At 35.1% G+C, this 22,077-nt stretch overlaps 1 protein-coding gene across 4 annotated transcripts in view; it reads right to left on the minus strand.

Moving 5' to 3' along the window:
- Nucleotides 1-298: 298 nt before the first annotated feature.
- Nucleotides 299-22,077, minus strand: part of Vom2r42 (vomeronasal 2 receptor, 42) — a 68,583-nt gene continuing 46,804 nt past the window's right edge. For 2 of the 4 annotated variants that reach the window (XM_087588263.1, XM_087588256.1), the window contains 4 exons: nt 19,477-20,283; nt 18,523-18,750; nt 17,894-18,017; nt 299-1,206 (listed from right to left, as the gene is read on the minus strand). In XM_087588263.1, the coding sequence (XP_087444389.1) occupies nt 299-1,206; nt 17,894-18,017; nt 18,523-18,750; nt 19,477-20,283 (2,067 nt within the window). Of the gene's footprint in view, nt 1,207-17,893; nt 18,018-18,522; nt 18,751-19,476; nt 20,345-22,077 lie in introns of all 4 variants that reach the window. The other 2 variants (NM_001099511.1, XM_087588251.1) reach the window with 2 other exon arrangements.

Here is a 22,077-nt window from a genome sequence, read left to right on the forward strand (position 1 = left end):
GTGAAATTAGAAATTAATCAATAAAACCAAGAACTCATTCCCAGCATTTACATTCTTCAACTATAAGCATAAAGAAATACAGCATTCAGTTATTGAAATGACTCATCATGGAGTTTGATTCATGAGAACCAGGATTTAAGTCACGTTTTTAAATTCTAATATATAGTGCTCCTTTCCTTTGTTTATTGGTAACAAATTACATGTTTGGACCTAAAATTTGATGTCAATTAGGAGTGTTGGTGGAGCCTTGTGAATATGTTTGATCTAGCAAATGTGTCAGTAAAATTTAATGAATGTTTTACATTTTAGAATGTATATTCTGAAACTTCTGAGAAGATTTTTTCTCAGGCCTTAACAAAATAATGAAACACTTTGGTGCAAAGATGCAAAAAAGCAGCCCTGCACTAGAGGCCAATATACAGAAAACTTCCACAGCCACCATAGACTTGCCCTTGGTGCTATGATAGACAGGAAGAAAGGTGATCCAGACACTGCAAAATACTAGCATACTGAATGTCAGGTACTTGGCTTCATTGAATGTGTTGGGCAGATTCCTGGCTAAGAAGGCAAGGGTGAAACTTCCAATGGCAATGGAGCCTAAGTATCCCAGGATGCAATAGAAAGCAAGAACTGAACCTTTGTTACAGAAAATCAAAATGTGGCCTTTTTCAACATGTCCATCAGCATCAACAAATGGAGGAGAAGTACCCAGCCAAATTCCACAGAGAATCAGTTGAATCATTGTGCAAATTGGAATGATGAATTTAGGTGCCCCTGATACCAGCAGCCACCTCATTTTTCTACTTGTATTAGTAACCTTGAAGGCCAATATTACAATAATTGTTTTGGCCAATACAGTAGATGCAGCTACAGTGAACACAACAGCAAATGTGGTCTGCTGCATGATACATGTGGCAAAGTTGGGATGACCAATGAAGAGCAAGGAACAGAGAAAACAAGAGATGAGGGAGGTGAGTAGAACATAGCTGAGAGTTCTGTTATTGGCCTTGACAGTGGGTGATTCTTGGTGTTTCAAAAAGATACCAAATACAAAAGCTGTGAGAGCAGAGAAGCATAAAGCCAAGATAGTCAGAGACATTCCCAATGGATCTTCATAACCCAGGAATGCAATAAGTTTTTTGAAGCAGTTAGTTCCTCCAGGATTGGCATACTCATCATCTAGACACTTGATACATTGATTCATGTCTGGGACAGAAAAAATAGCATTGGTTTAATAATTATTTTTTATTCACATGACATATTAATGCATCAGAATTTTATGGTCAGGATGGCCTTAGCTTTTGTGATAAGTGAGACACTATATTTGGTTGCTGTTTATGAATTAGTGACTTTTTCAGCCATTTCCCTAGCTGTTCCATTGGTGTCCCTGGGTTCAGTCCTATGCTTGGTAGTATCTATATCTGTGTTGGTCAAGTACTGGTAGAATATCTCAGGGCACAGTCATATTAAGCTCTAATCAGCAAGCACGTCTTGGCATCAGCAATAATATGGGGGTTTGGTTTCTGTAGATGGCATAGATCCCTGGGTGGGGGGAATGATATCTGCATGGCCTTTCCTTTAATCTCTGTTCCTTTTTTTGTTCTTGTCCTTCATTAGGACAGGAATATTTCTGGATTAAAAATTTTGAAGGGTGACTGGCCGCATCTCTTATCTTGGGACGATGCCTGTCTAAGGGAAATGGTCTGTACAGGTTGTATTTTCCCTTTGTTGGATATTTTGGCTAAAGTCATTTGTCATTGGCTCCTGGAAATCTTTCAATCCTTGGAGTATATGACTTTCTAGTGGTTACTAGCAATTCTCGATCCCCTGCTGAAGGGGATTGCAACTCCATAAGATGAACAATATCATCTAAGTGGACAACCCAGAGCTCCAAGTTACTGACCCACCAACCACAGTGTATGCATGGAGGGACAAAGAACTCCAATTGCATGTGTAGCAGAGGATGACCTTCTTGAACATCAATGGGTGGAGAGAGAGGCTTGATGCTCCAGCATAAGGGGATACTAGAGGGATGAGGTGGGAGTGGTTGAATGGGTGGAGGAGCACTCTCAAAGAGGCAAAGCAGAGGGGAAAGAGGGGTTGTGGGAGGGGAGGTTGTGGAGGGAAGATTGGAAATAGGGATATCATTTTAAATGTAAATTCATACAATGATTGATTAAAACAAAACAAAACCATAAAAAGCAAACAAACAAAAAAGAATTAGAGGAGAATTTTCAAAATCTATTTTCTTTGTACAGTTATGCAAACATCTTGATTTTATTTATCTTGCATATTCAAGAAAATTTCAGTAGCTTCCTGGAAAATAATAGAATATGATAGACTATTGATATTTTTATAACCAAATATATTTCTGAGTGGAAATCACAGAGGCACCCTCTTATTTTTAACATTTCTGTAAACCCCAAAATACAAAAATAGAAAATCAGCTTCTTCATTGTATATTTTGATTCATCTGTCAGATATAAGCTAAAACCATACACTAAATTATTTCTGTAATTGATTGAGTATGTAAACACCATATATTTCAGAAAAGAGTTCATGAATATGAATTAAAACCAGCCAGAAACTGCCTAAGTAATTTTTTCAGTTAAAATCTCTACATTTTAAAACATCAATATTAGTATTAAATGTATGAATTTTAGTAAGAAATTGTACATATCAGTTTTACCAATTTACAGGTATTTGCTTTCAGTGCTCTCCAAAATATTTACAAACATTTTTGATGCAAAATTGTTTAATTACATTCATAGAAATTTGGTCATTTTGAAAAAAAACAATATATTGTGTTATATAAGCCTTACACATGACAACTAAAATTCAAAATTAGAGTTTTCCTCAAAATATAAGATCCAAATTATTTAATCAATTTAAAAAATGATATCAAAGAATCCATTCTGCACTAAGGATTAGATATCCAAATACTTCTAATTCACTCCTTGAAGGAAGGAAACTTTCTCACATTAAAGTAGAATAAGAAATAAAAGACAAATTATTATAAATTACTGAATCCATTAGTGATTTATTTGAAGTACTGCTTGTAGTCTTGTTTACCAAGCACCACTTCATGAGATACTTGGAAGAAAATGACCTGGAGAAATAGCTGAAATGGTGAGTCTTTGCCCTTCTTATCCTTCTGATTACCAATAAAATTATGTAAAATCTTTCTTGTTTTCCCAGTCTACAATACAGTTTTTAAGTTTAAAATGAGGATCAGAAAGAGCTCTAGATACTCAGAAGTGCAGACACTGCTGAGAAACCAGAGGAGACTAGTCTCTCCCCACATTCCCGACTCAAGAGGAAAATGCCTAGTGCGATCTGTGGCCCCAGTACACAGGGACCTAGGAGCAGTAGGGGCAGGACACTTCAAGTTGCTGCCCTCGCTGAGAGCTGAAAGCCAGTCACCAGGAGCGCCTACACGCCTGAGAACAGAGGTAAAGCAACTTTTCTGCTCCAAGTGATTGCCTGGTGGACTCAGAACACCCAAAGGCAGAAGTCCTGTGGAATTGGGCACTTCCAGTTTCTGGCTTTGCCAGGAAGTTTTCTGTTCCTGTCCCACAGTTCCCTGCTCCCAAATCCAATGGGAGAGAGAGCTGAACACCATACCCAGAAGTATGGACAACCCTGAGACTGCAGGACAGACAGCCACTTCTGCCCACATTTCCCACACCCCTGGCCTAAGAGGAAACTGCATAGTGCCTCTGGACACAGAAATATAGGAGCAGTCAGCAGCCTGTACCTCTGGTTAAGGTTTGTGCCTAGGATTGAACTGAACTGAACTGGTCAGACAGATCCCTGTACCTAAATCCCATGGGAGTTGGGGAGAGCTAGACCCTCAGAAGTGAGGACACTCCTAAGCAACCAGAGGATACTTTTCTCTTCCCGTGTTCCTGACTTAAGGGGAAAAGGCCTCGTGCCATCTGTGCCCCCATGCACAAAGGGACCTAGAAGCAATAGGGGCAGGACTGTTCCATTTGCTGCCCTTGATGAGAGTTGAAAGCCAGCCACCAGGAGCGACTACATGCCTAAAAGCAGAACAATCTGTTGCCATAACTGGCTGAAATAAAACAGGAAAACAGGCCTACAGGATGGTTAAGCCACCATCAGAAACTACAAGACAAGCTAGCACCATAGACAACCTGATGGCAAGAAGAAGCACAATAAACAAAGCAACAGAAACCAAGAATATGTGGAATTATCAGAGGCCAGTTCTCCCACCAAAGTAAACAATGGATATCCAAACACATCAGAAAAGCAAGATATAGATTCAAAATAACATTGTATCATGACAATGGAGGACTTTAAGAAGGTAATAAATAACATCTTACAGGAAATACAGGACAACACAAGTAAATAAGTAGAAGCCGTTAAAATGGAAATACAAAATTCCTTTAAAGAACTACAGGAAAACACAACCAAATAGGGGAAGGAATTGAACAAATTCATCAGGAGTTAGAAATAGAAATAGAAAAAAAAAGAAAGAAAGTACAAAGGGGGACAACCGTGGACATAGAAAAATTAGGGAAGAGATCAGGAGGCATAAACACAAGCATCACCAACAGAATACAAGAGATGGAAGAGAGAACGTCAAGAGCAGAAGATACCATATAAAACATTGACATAACTGTCAAAGATAATGTAAAACAGAAAAAGGTCTTGCCCAGAACATACAGGAAATCCAGGACACAATGAGAAGAGCAAACCTAAGGATAATAGGTATAGAAGTGAATGAAGATTCCCAACTTAAAGGGCCAATAAATATCTTCAAGAAAATTATAGAAGAAAACGTGCCTAACCTAAAGAAAGAGATGCCCATAAACATAAAAGAAGCCTACAGAACTGCAAAAAGATTGGACAAGAAAAGAAATTCCTCCAGTCACATAATAGTCAAAATACCAAAGGCACAAAACAAAGAAAATATAAAAGCAGTAAGGGAAAAATGCTAAGTAACATATAAATTACACCAGACTTCACACCAGAGAGTATGAAGCCAGAAGATACCGGACTGATGTCATACATACTGTAAGAGAAGACAAATGTCAACCCAGGGTACTATATTCGGCAAAACTCTCAATTAACATTGAGGGAGAAACCAAGATATTCTGTGATAAAACCAAATTTACAGAATATCTTTCTTCAAATCCAACCTACAAAGGGTAATAGATGGAAAAGCCCAACACAATGAGGGAAACTACACCATAGAAAAAGCAAGAAAGTAATCTCTTTGCAACAAAACAAAAAGAGAAAAAACACACAAACATAATGCCACCTCTAAATACGAAAAAAAAAAACAAACAAAAAACAAACAAACAAACAAAAAAAGACAAAAAAAACCCAGGAGGCAACCATTACTCTTGCTTAGTATCTCTCAACATCAATGGACTCAATTCCGCAATAAAAAGAAATAGATTAACAGACTGAATATGTAAAGAGGACCCAGCAATTTGCTGCATACAGGAAACATACCTCAGAGACAAAGACAGATATTTCCTCAGAGTAAAAGGCTGAAAAAACAATTTCCAATCAAATGATCCAAAGAAGCAATCTGGAGCAGACATTCCAATATCGAAAAAAAAATCAACTTTCAACCAAAAGTCATCAAAAAAGATGAGGAAGGACACTTCATATTCATCAAAGGAAAAATCCATCAAGATGAACTCTCAATACTGAATATCTATGCTACAAATACAAGGGCACCTACATACAGAAAAGAAACATTACTAAAGCTCAAAGCACACATTGCACTTTACACAATAATAGTAGAAGATTTAAATACCCCATTCTCATCAATGGACAGATCATGGAAAAAGAAATTAAACAGAGACACAGATAAACTAACAAAAGTTTTCACCCAAATGTACTTAACAGATATTTATAGAAAAATTTCATCCTAAAAGGAAATGATACACCTTCTTCTCAGAACCTCATGGCACCTTCTCAAAAATTGACCATATAATCAGTCAAAAAAGAGGCCTCAGCAGATACAGGAAGATAGGAATAATCCCATGCCTCCTATCAGATCACCAAGACTAAGGCTAGTCTTCAATAACAAAATTAAGGAAAGAATGGCACTCATATACATGGAAGTTGAAAAACACTCTACTCAATGATAACTTGGTCAAGGAAGAAATCAGTAAAGAAATTAAAGACGTCTTAGAATTTAATGAAAATGGAGGTATAACATTTCTAAACTTATGGGACACAATGAAAACTGTGCTCAGAGGAGAACTCAAAGCTCTGAGTGCCTGCAGAAAGAAACAGGAGAAAGCATACACCAACAGCTTGATAGCACACCTAAAAGCTCTTGACAAAAATAAACTAATACACCCAAGAGGAGTAGAAGGCAGGAAATTATAAAATTCAGGGCTAAAATCAACCAAGTAGAAACAAAAAGGACTGTACAAAGAATCAATGAAAGCAAGAGATGGTTCTTTGAGAAAATCATCAAGATAAATAAACTTTAGCCAGACTAATGAGAGGGCACAGTGAGCATGTTCAAATTAACAAAACCAGAAATGAAAAGGGAGACAAAAGAATAGAATTGGAGAATTCTGAAAAATCATATCCTACTACAAAAGCCTATATTCAATAAGACTTGAATATATGGAGGAAATGGACAATTTTCCAGACAAATACCTTGTACTAAAGATAAATCAAGAACAGATAAACCATTTAACAACCCCATAACTCTTAAAGAAATAGAAGCAGACATTAAAAGTCTCGCAACCAAAAAGAGCCTAGGACCAGATGGGTTTAGTGCAGAGTTCTATCAGACCTTCATAGAAGACCTGATACTAATATTGTCCATACTATTTCACAAAATAGAAACAGACAGAGAACTACCAAATTCCTTTTATGAAGCCTGAATTATTCTTCTACCTAAACTACAAAAAGACCCAACAAAGAAACAGATCTTTAGACCAGCTTCCCTTATGAATGTCAGTGCAAAAAATACTCAATAAAATTCTTGTAAACCGAATCCAAGAACACATCAAAATGATCATCAATCGTGATCAAGTAGCCTTCATCCTAGGTACGCATGGATGGTTCAGTATACAGAAATCCATCAACGTAATCCAGTATATAAACAAACTCAAAGATAAAAACCACATGATCATTTCTTTAGATGCTGAGAAAGCATTTGACAAAATTCAACACCCCTTCATGATAAAAGTCCTGGAAAGATTAGGAATTCAAGAACCATACCTAAACATAGTATTAGCCTTGTACAGCTAGACAAGGCTCACCACTCTCTCCCTACTTAATCAATATAGTTCTTTATATCCTAGACAGAGCAATCAGACATCAGAAAGAGGTAAAAGGAATACAAATTAGAAAGGAAGAAATCAAAATATCACTATTTGCAGATGCTATGATAGTATAATTTAATGTCCATGAAAGTTCCACTAGAGAACTACTAAGCCTGATAAACAACTTCAACAAAGTGGCTGAGTATAACATTAACTCAAACAAATCGGTACCCATCCTCTACTCAAAGGATAAACAGGCTGAGAAGAAATTAGGGAAACGAGACCCTTCATAATAGTCACAAATAATATAACATAACTTCGTGTGATGGTAACCAAGCAAGTAAAAGATCTGTAAAATAAAAACTCCAAGTCTTAGAGAATGTGTTTTCTCAGAAAATGCTACCAGCAACTATTACCCCTTTAAAAGCCAGCTAAAAGACATGTCCTTTTTATCATTAAGGAGTTTATGGTGAACTGTATCACCAGATTTGTTTTTTTTTTTTATTAACTTGGGTATTTCTTATTTACATTTCGATTGTCATTCCCTTTCCTAGTGTCCGGGCCAACATCCCCCTAACCCTTCCCTGCTTCTCTATGGGTGTTTCCCTCCCTATCGTCCCCCCATTACCGCCCTCCCCGCAACAATCACGTTCACTGGGGGTTCAATGTTGGCAGGATCAAGGGCCTCCCCTTCCACCGGTGCTCTTACTAGGCTATTCATTGCTACCAATGAGGTTGGAGCCCAGGGTCAGTCCATGTATAGTCTTTGGGTAGTGGCTTAGTCCCTGGAAGCTCTGGTTGGTTGGCATTGTTGTTCATATGGGGTCTCATGCCCCTTCAAGCTCCTTCAGTCCTTTCTCTGATTCCTTCAACAGGGGTCCCGTTCTCAGTTCAGTGGTTTAATGATGGCATTTGATTTAATGCAGCTAGTGTTATGTAATGTGAGGCTAAAGCAGAAAATTGAATGAAATTACATGTTACATGTGGTGGCCCTGAAGTGGAGGTGGGATAATCCTCATGTGAAGTCAGCTTGCATTGTGGCAAATAGAAACTTAGCCTGGGGCTACAGTCAAGTCTATCTAACCTAACTTTCCTTTTAAAAAAATGTGCCTGCCAAAGCCTGGAGAACTGCAAACCATTACCTACACCTTTAGATTAGGTTACCTGAGACTCCAGAATGATTCAAAGCTGTTCAGGAGATGAGCATGGCAGCATATAACTTAATCCCAGCATTCAGGAGTCAGAGGCAGGAGTATCACTGTGAGTTTGATTTCAGCTTGGTCTAGAGAGTGAGTTCTAGGACAGCCAGGGCTACAAAGAGTGACCCTGTCTCAAACATCAAACCAACCAAACAAAAACTGTCCAGAAAAAAAAATACATTTTCAGACTCAGGTCCAACTCTGCGTGACCTACTGAGCTAATAAAACTAGGAACTAGGAGTTTTCAGGACACAACCAAATTTGTAGACACAAGCATGCACACACATATATACATACATACACACATACATTCAAATATACATAGCCATACATACACACACACATATATATGTATATATATACACATATATATATATATATCCACATGTATATACAAACAAATGAAACGTACATACACATGTATTTACACAAACATATGCACACATACACAAATTCACACAGCTACATACAATGCAAAAGTACATCTACATACTAAAAAATTATGCAGATACACATACACCCGTGGATACCTGTAAACAGCAAAATGCACCAGTATATACAGATATACGCACATGCTAATATACATGAACACGTGTATATACAGGTTAACACACACACACACACACGCACACACACACATACATTCACCCACACACATTAAACCTCAATAATTTTCTAATTTTTATTTCCTTGGGAAGAAATCATGAGGTTAATTTCATTCCTGGTAGCGACAAAACAGAGATAAAAGTCCTGTATTTAGTTAATATGATGAAAATTTCTGTATTTAAAACACAAACCATGATAAATGCACATAAATATGCACGTTTATAGATTGGAAGGATTATAGTTAAAGTATTTATACTATCCTGAGAAACATACAAATTCAATGAACCTCTATCAAATACGAACAAGATGATTCACAAAAAATGTAAAAGAAAGAAATAGAAACATAAAGAAATCTAAGAAGCTATGAAGAAGCAAAGCACTACTGAGCTAATGAAACAAAAATTAAAAAATAATAATGTTGGAATAAAATGCATGCATACATATTCTGTATATGTTATATATAAATAATAAGGTTGTATAGAAAATCATAAAGTTATAATATATTCCATGTATTGTGTAATTCAATATATAGGTAATATATTTTCCATACATATGTTATACATAATGTATATTATATATCACATGATCACATATAATATATATTTGTATACTATTCATATATATATATATATATATATGCATTATGCATACACAAAAGCATGGTCCTGTAATGAGGAAAATAAATTGAAATCTTTGCCTTGGAAAACTAAGTGTGACTTTATTGTTCCTGCCTATGTAAATTTAAATGACTGTGATTACTTTGCATTAATAATAAATAAAAGTGACTCAGAGATGACACACTGGACTTTCCAGCCTTTCTATATGGCCATCAACAGAGATGAAGTCAAAGATTTTCAAAATATTTCATTAATGAGCTGATGTTTCCATTTTAAGCTTACTCTTGTAAACTCCTTAGGAACCTTCTGCCTGACAGTTTGAGAAGTTAATGGACTTCAAAGTGCTATTCAACTAGGTGTAAACATTTACAAATCGTCTGTTAGCCATAGTGATGGCTATGAATATAAAACAATATTTCCAATAAAGAAAGCATGAGAAAAATGAACTTCAAATCTCTGAAGAAAGAAATTGAAGAAGATCTCAGAAGATGGAAAGATCTTCCATTCTCATGAGTTGGCAGGATTAATATAGTAATGGCCATTTTGTCAAAAGCAATCTACAGATTTAATGCAATCCCCATCAAAATTCCAAAAAAGTTCCAATTCAATTTCTCATATAGTTAGAAAGAACAATTTGCAAATTCATTTGGGATAACAAAAAACCCAGAATAGCTAAAACTATCTTCAACAATAAAAGAACTGTAATAATCACCATCCCTGACCTCAAGCAGTATTACAGAGAAATAGTGCTAATACCTGTATAGTATTGAAACAGTGACAGGCATATAGATCAGTGGAATAGAATTGAAGACTTAGAAATGAACCTACCCATCTATGGTCATTTTATTTTTGACAAAGGTGCCAAAACCATTCAATGGAAAAAACATAGGATTTTCAACAAATGGTGCTGATGCAACTGGAAGTTAGCATGTAGAAGAATGCAAATTGACCCATTCTCATCACCCAGTACAAAGTTTAGGTCCAAATGGATCAAGGACCTCCACATCAAACCAGATACGCTCAAACTAATGGAAGAAATGTGAGGAAAATTCTCAAACACAAGGGTACTGGTGTAAATTTCCTCAAATGAACACCAATGGCTTATTCTCTAAGATCAATAATCAACAAAATGGGACCTCATATAATTGTAAAGCTTCTGTAAGGCAAAGGACACTGTTATTAGGACAAAATGAGAACCAACACATTGGGAAAAGATCTTTACCAATCCTACATGTGAAAGAGGACTAATATCCAAAATATACGAGGAACTCAAGAAGTTCGATTCCAGAAAAATAACCCTATAAAAATGGGGTACAGAGCTAAACAAAGAGTTCACAGCTGAGGAATATCAAATGACTGGAAAGTACCTAAAGAAATGTTCAACATCCTTAGTCATCAGGGAAATGCAAATCAAAACAACCTTGAGATTCCACCTCATGCCTGTCAGAATGGTTAAGATCAAAAGCTCAGGTGACAGCAGATGCTGGTGAGAATGTAGAGAGAGAGGAAAACTGCTCCATTATTGGTGGTATTGAAAACTGTTAAACCTCTCTGGAAACCAGTCTGAAGGTTCTTCAGAAAATTGTACATCGCACTGCCTGAGGACTCAGCTATACCTCTCCTAGGCATATACCCAAAAGATGCTCCAACATGAAACAAAGTCACATGCTCCACTAAGTTCATAGCAGCCTTATTTATAATAGCCAGAAGCTGGAAAGAACCCAGATCCCCTTCAGCAGAGGAATGGATTAAAAAATGTGTTACATCTACACCATGGAGTACTACTCACCTTTCAAAACAATGGCTTTATGAAATGCATATGTTCATAGCAGCCTTATTTATAATAGCCAGAAGCTGGAAAGAAGTCAGATGCCCTTCAACATAGGAATGGATACAGAAAATATGGTACATCTACTCAATGGAGAACTACTCAGGCTTCAAAAACAATGACTTCATGAAATTCATAGGCAAATGAATCGAAATAGAAAATATCATCCTGAGTGAGGTAACCAAATCACAGGAAAACACACAGGGTATGCACTCACTGATAAGTAGATATTAGCCCAAAAGTTCAAATTACACAAGATTCAATGCACCGACCACAGGAAGCTCAAAATGGATGACCAAAATGTGAATGCTTCAATCCTTCTTAAAATGGGAAATAAATATCTACATAGGAGGGGATATAGAGGCAAAGTTTAGAGCAGACACTGAAGAAATGGCCATTCAGAGACAGCCCCACATGTGGCCATACATACACAGCCACCAAACTAGATAAGATTGATGAAGCTAGGAAGTGCATTCTGACAGGAACTAGATATAGATCTCTCCTCAGAAACATATCCAGAACATATCAAATACAGAGGTGAATACTAACAGCAAACCTCTGAAGTAAGAGCGGACCCCCGTTGGAGGAATTAGAGAAAGGACTGAAAGAGCTGAAGGGTCTTGCAACTCCATAAGAACAACAATACCAACCAACTAGAGCTCCCAGGGACTAAACAACAGTCCCAAAAGTATACATGAACTGATTCATGGCTCCAACTGCATATGTATCAAAGGATTGCCTTGTTGGACACTAAAGGAAGTAGAAGCCCTTCGTCCTGCAAAGGTTGGACCACCAGTGTAAAGGATTGCTGGGGGAAGGGCGGTAAGTGGGGTGGGTGTGGAGAACACTCTTATAGAAGGGGAGGTGGAGGGATTAGGGGGCTGATTTACAGGAAACCAGGAAAGGGAATGTTTGAAATGTAAACAAGTAATACCCAGTTTTAAAATAATGAAAAAATAATAAATTAAAAAAAGAGAGAGAAGCAAACTAGACCTTGGATCAAAGCCTTTAAAGAGTTATTGTGGGCTTGGGCATTTAGCTCAGTAATAGAGAGCTTGCCTAGCAAGCACAAGGCCCTGGAGTTGGTCCCCAGCTCCGAAAAAAAAAAAAGAAAGAAAACGAAAAAAAAAGAGTTATTGTGACTTTTGTCTCCAAATGAGATCACTCTTCCAGTGTCATTGGCATCAAAAGTGCTTTCTCCTAAATGATTCCCCTAACATCATGTGAAAGCACATTTATATGGATATTTACCTTCAACACCTCTGTAAGTATAAAGAATAATTAAATGTTTCATATTTCTGTGTCTTAAGTTTTTTTGCAATTAAATAAATCTATTTTAAGGAAGAAGACATAGTGATCTGGAACTATACAGGAGAGATTCTCTTGATGCACCTATTTTCCCAGCTGCCCTGAGCATTCTGCTATCCCTGGTTGGCATTCATTTTCTTGTCAACTCTCTGGACACCTTCATCAGACCTCCTGATCTGGAATCCCATCAGAGACCTGCTGCCTCAGGATCTGCCAGTAACCTACAAACTAATATCTGGCAGGTGATCGTCCTGAAATGACTTTGCCTTAAATTATTATCTATGATGAACTCTGGTAGGCAGGCTCTGGAGAAAAACCTTTTAAAAATATTCTTGCTATTAATATGCTCTTCCGGTTATTGTTAAATATATAACAATCAGTAGGTATTAGCCCATTGCTTTTGAGCAGATCTCTACCGAACTATGAAGATTTACTATCTGGCAGTGATGCTATCATTAATTTTTAATGATGATCTTATAAGAGTTCCTAGAACTATATGAGTATTTATGAAGCTCTTTTATAGTGGGACTGCTCTTATGTTCTTTTCTGATAGTTAAAACCGAAATGACAACTCTGTTAGTCTACCATTTTATTAACAGTTAATTGCCTCTTATAAAATATCTAGACATTCTCCTACTCAGAACACATTCCCAGATATTGTAAAAATATTAACCAAAGGTTATAAAAAGGGAAATGATGATTTATTATAGGTTCTATGACAGAAGATGAATTATCAACTGGGTTTATCAATACAAAACCACTAATAACTTAGTTATAGTTTTTAATATTTGATCAACTTGTGTAGCTGTGAAAGCTAAAGAATGTTTAGTCATATTAATATTCCTAGTGTATATTCATGAAAACATTCACTATTATAAGGATCTTATTTGATTTATTATTTGATTTAGTGAGTGAACTTGTGATGAACTCTTAATGTGATCCTGTATTATGAAAAATTCATAAGTACTGCCAACGAATAGAAGAGTGCAAAGAATTTTTTCTTATCTACCTTTTTCATTCATCCAAATTTTTCCTTTTTACAAGAGAGTAAATTTTGACTATTTAATTATAAACTCTAAAATCACTTTTCAAAGTGTCCATTTTTCTTTCTGTGAGCAGACTGAAAGTTAGAGCATCACTTTTTACCCTCAGAAAGAGAAAGAACGTGTTTAGGATGCTTTAGATATTATCATGAACATTTCAGTGTAGCTCGAGAGCTAGAATATGTGGAGACCTTCAGTCTTTAAAGTCACACCAGAGTTCTACTCTGTATCCCATTTTAACCCACTCCAGGCCAGAAGGTTCCTGGCAAGTATCACTGAGGTTAGGCTTCCTCCAAATACCCCTTTCTGACAGAACATTCAGGCACTAAAATCATTCAGATATTAAAGGGCCTTGAAACAACACAATGAAGAAAAAACAGGGCAATATGATTTCTTCACAGCACAGCTACACTACTGCATAAAGCACTGAAGAATCTAAAATAACCAATGCCCAAGATAATCAGTAAAAATTCAATCTTGTAAATATAATAGAGGCCTTTAAAGAGGAAATGAATGAGCCCTTTAATGAAATACAGGAAAGTACAGTCGAAAGGTAGAGGCTTTTAAAGATGAAACAAAGAAATCCCTTAAAGTAGTATGGGGAAATAAAATTAAATAGGTGAAGGAAATAAATATAACTGTTTAAGACCTGAAAATGGAAATAGGAACAATAAAAAAAAACAGGTAATCCCAGAGATGAAAAACCCTTGGAAGAGAAGAGGAACAACAGATGCAAGCATCCACAACAGGATCGATAGGAGAGAGAATCTTAGATATAGAAAAGACAATAGTGCAAATTTATACCTCAGTAAAAGAATCTATTAAATCTAAAAAATTCTTAATGCCACCCCCCAGAAAAAAATCCAGGAAATCTGGGATAAGAAGAAAAAACCTAATTTAGGAATATAATGCATGGAAAAATGAGGTGAACTTCTAGTTCCATAGACCAGGAGATAGTTTCAACAAAATTATAAAAGAAAACTTTTCCAACTCAACCAAAGAGCTGCCTATAAACATACAAGAATCTTATAGAAAATAAATTAGAGTGGACTAGAAGTAAGTTATCTTCCCATAAGTCTACAACACAAAGAAAAGTATATTAAAAGAGACAAAAGAAAAAGGCCAGGTAACAAACAAAGGCAGACCTAGCAGCATGTCACATGAATTCTCAGTAGAGACTCTAAAAGCTATACCAGCCTTCATGGATATCTTGCAACCTCTAAATGTCAACAGATGCCCAGTTCTACTACTATATATAACAACACTCTCAATCATCATAGATAGAGAAAATGTGATATTTCAAGGCAAACTGAAATATTATATATCCTCAAATGCATTCTTATAGAAATACTAGAATGAAAATTCCACTCCAAAGAGAATAGTAACATCCAAGAAAAAAAAAGGTAATTCTGTACCAGCAAAATCAAGGGGAGCACACACAGGCACACACAAGAATGTGCACATGCACACATAGTATACTGTTATCACTAAAATAACAGAAATTAACTATCATTTTTCATTAATAGTTTTCAACATCAATGGAATAATGGGCCCAATTATCCAATAAAGAAACATTGGCTAAAAGGATGAAAGCAAACACAGAATCTATTATTCTACTACACATTAGAAACATATCTCAGCAATAAAGATAGATATTAGAGTATAGGGCTGGAGAAATGTTTTCCAAGCAAAAGGTCACAAGAGAAAAGTAGAGTAGCCATTCTACAGTTAATAAAATAGACTCTCAACCAAAATTAATTGAAACAAAGAAGAAAGGAAACTTAATACTCATCAAAGGAAGAATCTACCTAGATGCTATCTTAATTCTAAACATGTATGCCACAAACTCAAAAGCAACTATGTTTGTGAAGGATAATTTGATAAAGCTTAAAGGCCACATCAAACAGCAAACCCTAGTAGTGGAAGACTTTAACATCCCAGTCACAATATTTGACATATCCAACAGGATAAGCAGCAGAAAAATGATGAAACTATCAGACATTGTAAATCAAATGAACTTAACAAAGATCTACAGAATATTTCACCCAAACACAAAAAAATATATCTTCTTCTCAGGACATCATGAATCCTACTGCAAAACTGACCATATAATGAGTCAAAAACCAATTTCAACACGTATAAAATATCGAAATACTATATTGTACCTTATAAAATGACCATGAAATAATGATGTACTTCAACAACCACAGAAACACCAGAAAGTGTAAACATGCATGGAAAAAAGGACTGTCTACTCAATGATCTCCACGACATCAACGAAATCAAGTACTAAAAACTTTTCTAGAATTCAATGATAATGGAGGCACAACATATTAAAGCTTATGGGACACAATGAGAACAGTGCTAAGAGAAAGGTTCATAGCAATGTCTGCATAGAAAAATTAGAAAGTTCTCATACCAAGAATTTAAAAATACACAGGGAAGCTCCAGAAAAGGAAAGAAAAACATAAACTTGGAATACTTAAGAAAAAACCACAGATCATATGTACGTCAAGAAGAAAGAAGATCAAAATGTGGATGCTTCAGTCCTTTTTAGAAAGGAGAACAAAATACTCATGGGAGGAAATACAGGGGCAAAGATTGGAACAGGGACTATAGAAAAGATCATCCAGCAACTGCCCCATATGGGATTCCATCTTATATACAGCTACCAAACCCAGTCACTATTGCTTATGCCAAGAAGTGCTTGATGACAGGTATCAGACATGGGTGTCCTTTAAGAGGTTCTACTACTGAACTGAGGACAGGACCCCTGTTGAAGGAATATTAGAAAGGATTAAAAGAGCTTGAAGGGGATTGAGAACCCATATGAACAACAATGCCAACCAACCAGAGCTTCCAGGGACTAAGCCACTACCCAAAGACTACATAAATCATTTTTTCTTATTTTTTTCTAGGCAGTGATATCTAACTTCTTAGGAAAAATAGTTAAATATTTTAATTTTCAAGTATTTATAATTATTACTTGTTACAAATATTTTATTTTCAAGTTTTTAATATACAAATAGTAGCAATCAAATTTTAAAATTCCTGAGGCAATATTTTTTTCAATTACTCAAAATCCATTATATTTAAAACATAATTTTCTTCAATATTTTCTAGATAGTTCTCCATGCAGTTGATTTAATCTACTATTCACTTGTGCTCTTATCATTTCAATGCTTTGTCTCTGAATTCTACATGCATCTTAAATTTAAAGTATATGAAACAAAAGGATGTTGATCTGTAGATTAAATGAACATGTACATTTATTATTTACTTATGCACCATAACTTCAAAAGAAATTACTTCCAACTTCCAATAACTTGATGCAGTAATAATGACATCAGTATCAATGTATCAAAGGATCATTGTCACAAAGAAGATATATCCTTCTAAATATGAAATGTTTACTTCATAATTCTTTTCAAAATTATTCTAAAACCTTGATTTAAAATTCTAATCTGCCTTCTAAACTCATTTATGAATTGAGTGCAAATGAAAATACAATTCATGAAATGACAGCATGATCTATGATAGGACACACTATAAATTACATGCTTTTCAAAGAGGGTACAGCATCTCTGAACATCTACATCTTGCCCTAAAGCTTGTGGTATACTGGATAAATAAGTATATGGAACTCACATATCTCAGAGAAGATTAAATTTAGGTATATTACATAGTGCTATGTTACATCCTGCTGATTCTGAGACTGAAGAGAAGTGCTATAGTGATTGTTAGAACTCTAAAGCAATTGCCAAAAGAAAGTACTAGGTACAATGTTTTGAGAATAATGAATCAAAATGTAGTTCAGGATTTGGGAGAGTTTTTTTCTCCATCTTTATTAGAGAAAGGACTGAAAGAACTTGGGAGAGTTTTAAGTCAATCGTCAGAGTTTCTGGTTCTTTTTATTTTATGTTGAGATTTAACTTTACAGTTGTGGTAATTCCTCACTATGAACTATGTAAAAACGAGAGAAATTAGTCAATCTAATTAAACCTTTGGTAAGTTAAATACTTACTTGTCATGTTGGAAATTTCATCCTCTGGGCAGGGTGTACAATCAAAACAGCACACAGGCTTTCCCTGCTGAGGGGATTTTCTGAATCCTGGACTGCAAGGAATACTGCAAATTGACGTTGGAGACTGAGGAAAATCACAAATGAATTATAAATAAAAACATTTACCTACCTGAAAGTAGTTACAATGACATAGACAATGAAAAAGTTGAAATGAAAAACTGAAAAAGATGTTTTCATAATGCATTAAATTAAGAAGAAATATCTTATTGTACTTTGTGATCAAAAATTATAGTTGTATTGTGATTTATAAAATTGTTTTGAATTATATAATTATATCATGACTTATATATACATATGTGCATTTATATGTTCATATATAATCTAAATTTATAAATTCTAGATAGATAAATAGATAGATAGATGATAGCTACCTAGACAGACAGATAGATAGATAAAGATAGATACTTTTCCTAGTGGAAATAAGTTGTCCTGAAAGCAAGTCTAGGAATATAGGGAATGAGGTTGTAAATAAATTTTAAAATGCTGTATCCTATGAGTATGATCAAGTCAACCTTGAGATTCTGGGTACTTATGTTGCATGTAGTGTTTTACAAGTAAATCCAACAAACCTGTTGATGGCCTGTGATCCACTCTATCATTTCTTTCAACATATTCAATTGTTGACCATGTTGCAGATTTTGGGAAAATGTTTCCATTTTCAGTTTAAATACAAGATTTGGCCAAAAATCCATAGTGTAGTGAATGTCATACTCTGTATCCGGTTTTTCTTTATGATTCAGGTTCACTTTGTCTCCAGCAGGGTTTATAAATTGGGTATTTTTCAGGAAAGAGACCATCTGAAACATTTATTAATTTAGTTTTAACTATGTCTACAGATTAGGAAAGAAAACATAAAGTTTAATCTGTCTCTGATTTTCATTAACTTGTCCTAATAATGTGTCTTAATTATAAGTAGTCTGATAACAGAGGGGGAAATTACTATACATATATATATATATATATATATATATATATATATATATATATATATGTACAATAACATTAAAATTCCTAAATACCTCCTTCTCAGTGAAATTAGTATTCTAAAATATGCACAACTGAAACATGCCTTGGAGTAGTTAAACATTCTTCACTCACCTCATTTTCTGTATAGTATTATCTGAAAACAAAGTAGGAAATTGAGGTCCTCATTAAACAAGAAATTGGCAGAATTATTGTTACTTGGTAATTACTCATTATACACATTATAAATTACTTGATCATTTAAAAAGGCCAGTCGCCTTCTTGTTGCCAATAAGAATTTCATGAGAAAGCACAATATTTGTTTCAAATATTAAAACACATTTATGGTGAAAACTAACATTAACAAATAATAAAACTGTGGATGTTTCAGTGTTGACTGCACTAGAGTTTAAGAAACAAAAGATTTACAGTGATAGCAGTGAAGGAATACAGCAATCGGTGCATTTGAAAGAAAAGAACTTAGAATCTTAAAGGCTACAATATTCATCAGAAAAATTAAGTCTATTACTCCATGTGATATGTAGTGGAATAGCAATTACCTGCCAAGAGTCAAATTCCAGTTCTTTTCCATCATCTATGTGCCATGTATCTTCTTGTTGCACAAGCATCTGTTGGAGTGTATGAGCCACAGCATACACAGAATTATATAGGTCATAAGTGGTATCACTCAAAGACATTTCAAAATGGTGCCTGAATAACCATCTAACTATGTTTTCATTTGAACAATTTTGCAGATTGTTACAATCAGATAATGACAAAGAACAATTAAAATACATCCACCATAATCTAGCAAGGGAAATGTCATCACTGTAGTTTGAAGGGAATGCTGTCTGGATAAATGTTTTAAAACCTGATAATTCAGAATAGTGATGTGAAAAAGTGAGAGTCCCATAGAAGGAAGTAAGGAGGGATTTTCCATTTTTTATGATCATATCCCACTGTGAGGTAGTGACCCAGATTCTTTGGATATCTAATAAATTCCATAGTCTAAAGTTCAACTGTAGAGGAGAGTCTTTGTCTCCATAAATGATAACAACTTTTGCTGATGACATCGTAATCTGCTTGTAATAGATATTTATACTTTTCAGAAATAACTTTTCATCACTAATGATGATACTCACAAAGGCTAAACACACACTGTTCCTTTGCATTTCTCTTCTCAATTCCAAGATAAATTCATAACCTGGGTCATCATCTGAAACAACTGCTCCCACCCAGTTCCAGCTGAAATGGACAAGCAAAGAAACCATGGCCAGTGCCAGAGATGTGTCCTTAGGAGCCATCTGGTAAAGATATGGATACAGTTCTTGGCTGCTCAAGAGAGGGTGAAATGGCCCATAGTAAAGCTGTAAGCCATAGAATGTGAGAAATAACATGAAAAATCTCGAATACAAAGTGTTAGTCTCACTGTCCTATTTTATGTTATTTGTGACTATTGTGAAAGGTGTCATTCCCTTCCTTTCTTTCTCAGTCTATTTATACTTAGAGTAGAGGAAAGCTACTGATCTCGAGTTAAGTTTTTTAATCCACCCACTTTGCTAAAGTTGTTTATCCAGTGTAGAAATTCTCTGGTAGAATTTTTGAGTCCCTTAATTATCCTATCATATCATCTGCAAATAGTGATATTTTGACTTCTTTTGCTTCCAATTTGTTATCCGTTTGACCTCCTTTTGTTGTCAAAATGGTGCCTGAATAACCATCTAAATATGTTTTTATTTGAACAATTTTTCAGATTATTACAATCAGATAATGACAAAGAACAATTAAAATATATCCACCATAATCTAGCAAGGATAATTGCTCTGGTTAGGACCTCAATTACTATATTGAATAAGTAGGGAGAAAGTGGGATACATAGCCTTGTCTAGACCCTGATTTTAGTGAGATTGCTTCAAATTTCTCTCCTTTTAGTTTGATGTTGGCTACTGGTTTGCTGCATATTGCTTTTATGAGGTTTAGGTATGGACCTTGAATTCCTGATCTTTTCAAGACTTTTAAAATGAAGGAATGTTGAATTTTGTTAAATGGCTTCTCAGCCTCTAATGAGATGTTCATGTGGTTTTTGTTCTTTGAGTTTGTTTATACAGTGGATTATGTTGACAGATTTCCATATATTGAATCCATCCCTGCACCCCTGGGACAAAGTCTGCTTGATCATGTTGGATGATTGTTTTGATGTGTTCTTTCTTGGATTTTGTTCACAAGTATAGATTTTTATTGAGTATTTTTCATTGATATTCATAAAGGGAAATTGTTCTGAACTTCTATTTTATTGTTGGGTCTTTGTGTGGTTTAGGTATAAGCATAATTTAGTTTCATAGAAGGAATTCGGTAGTGCTCTGTCTGTCCTTATTTTGTGGAATAGTATGGACAGCATTGCTATTAGGTTTTCTATGAAGGTCTGATGGAATTCTCCACTAAACTTATCTGTTCCTCGACTTTATTTTGGTTGGGAAACTTATGACTGCTTCTATTTCTTTAGGAGTTATGGGACTGTTTTGATTGTTTACATGCTGCTGATTTAACTTTGATACCTTGTATCTCTCTAGAAAATTGCCCATTTCCTCCAGATTTTCCATTTTTTTTAAATATAGGCTTTTGTACTAGGATGTGATATATTTTTTTCATTTCCTCAGATTCTGTTGTTATGTCTCCCTTTTCATTTCTGATTTTGTTAATTTGGATATTCTTTCTGTGTCCTCTGGTTAGTTTGGTTAAAGGGTTTATCTATCTTGTTTATTTTCTCAAAGAACAATAACATTTCAAATGTAAATAAAAATATCAATAAAAATAACAAAGTTCTAGTCTAAAAAAGTGTGATAAAAATGGGAATGTTAGGAACTGTACCATTATGAAAATTATACATAATTTTTTAAGTCTTATAAAGTACAGAAAAGGCTAAGTCTGATAGTGAAGCATATCAAATTTCTGTTGTTCTTAAATCCTATGCATGCTAAAGAAATGGCATTTGCCTCTAAATGTCTGTGTATTTATGCTTTGAATTCTATCCCTCAAAATAGACAAATTCATTTGCTTACTTTCAACTAGCCTCAGAAAATTAAATCTGTAGAGGATTTTTAATCCAGCAACATGACTACCCTTAAGGATCAGATCCAAAGACCTTGTAGGCCTATAGTATC

This window comes from Rattus norvegicus, chromosome 1, assembly GCF_021556685.1.
Source record: "Rattus norvegicus strain SHRSP/BbbUtx chromosome 1, alternate assembly SHRSP_T2T, whole genome shotgun sequence".
In the NCBI taxonomy this organism is placed as follows: Eukaryota; Metazoa; Chordata; class Mammalia; order Rodentia; family Muridae; genus Rattus; species Rattus norvegicus.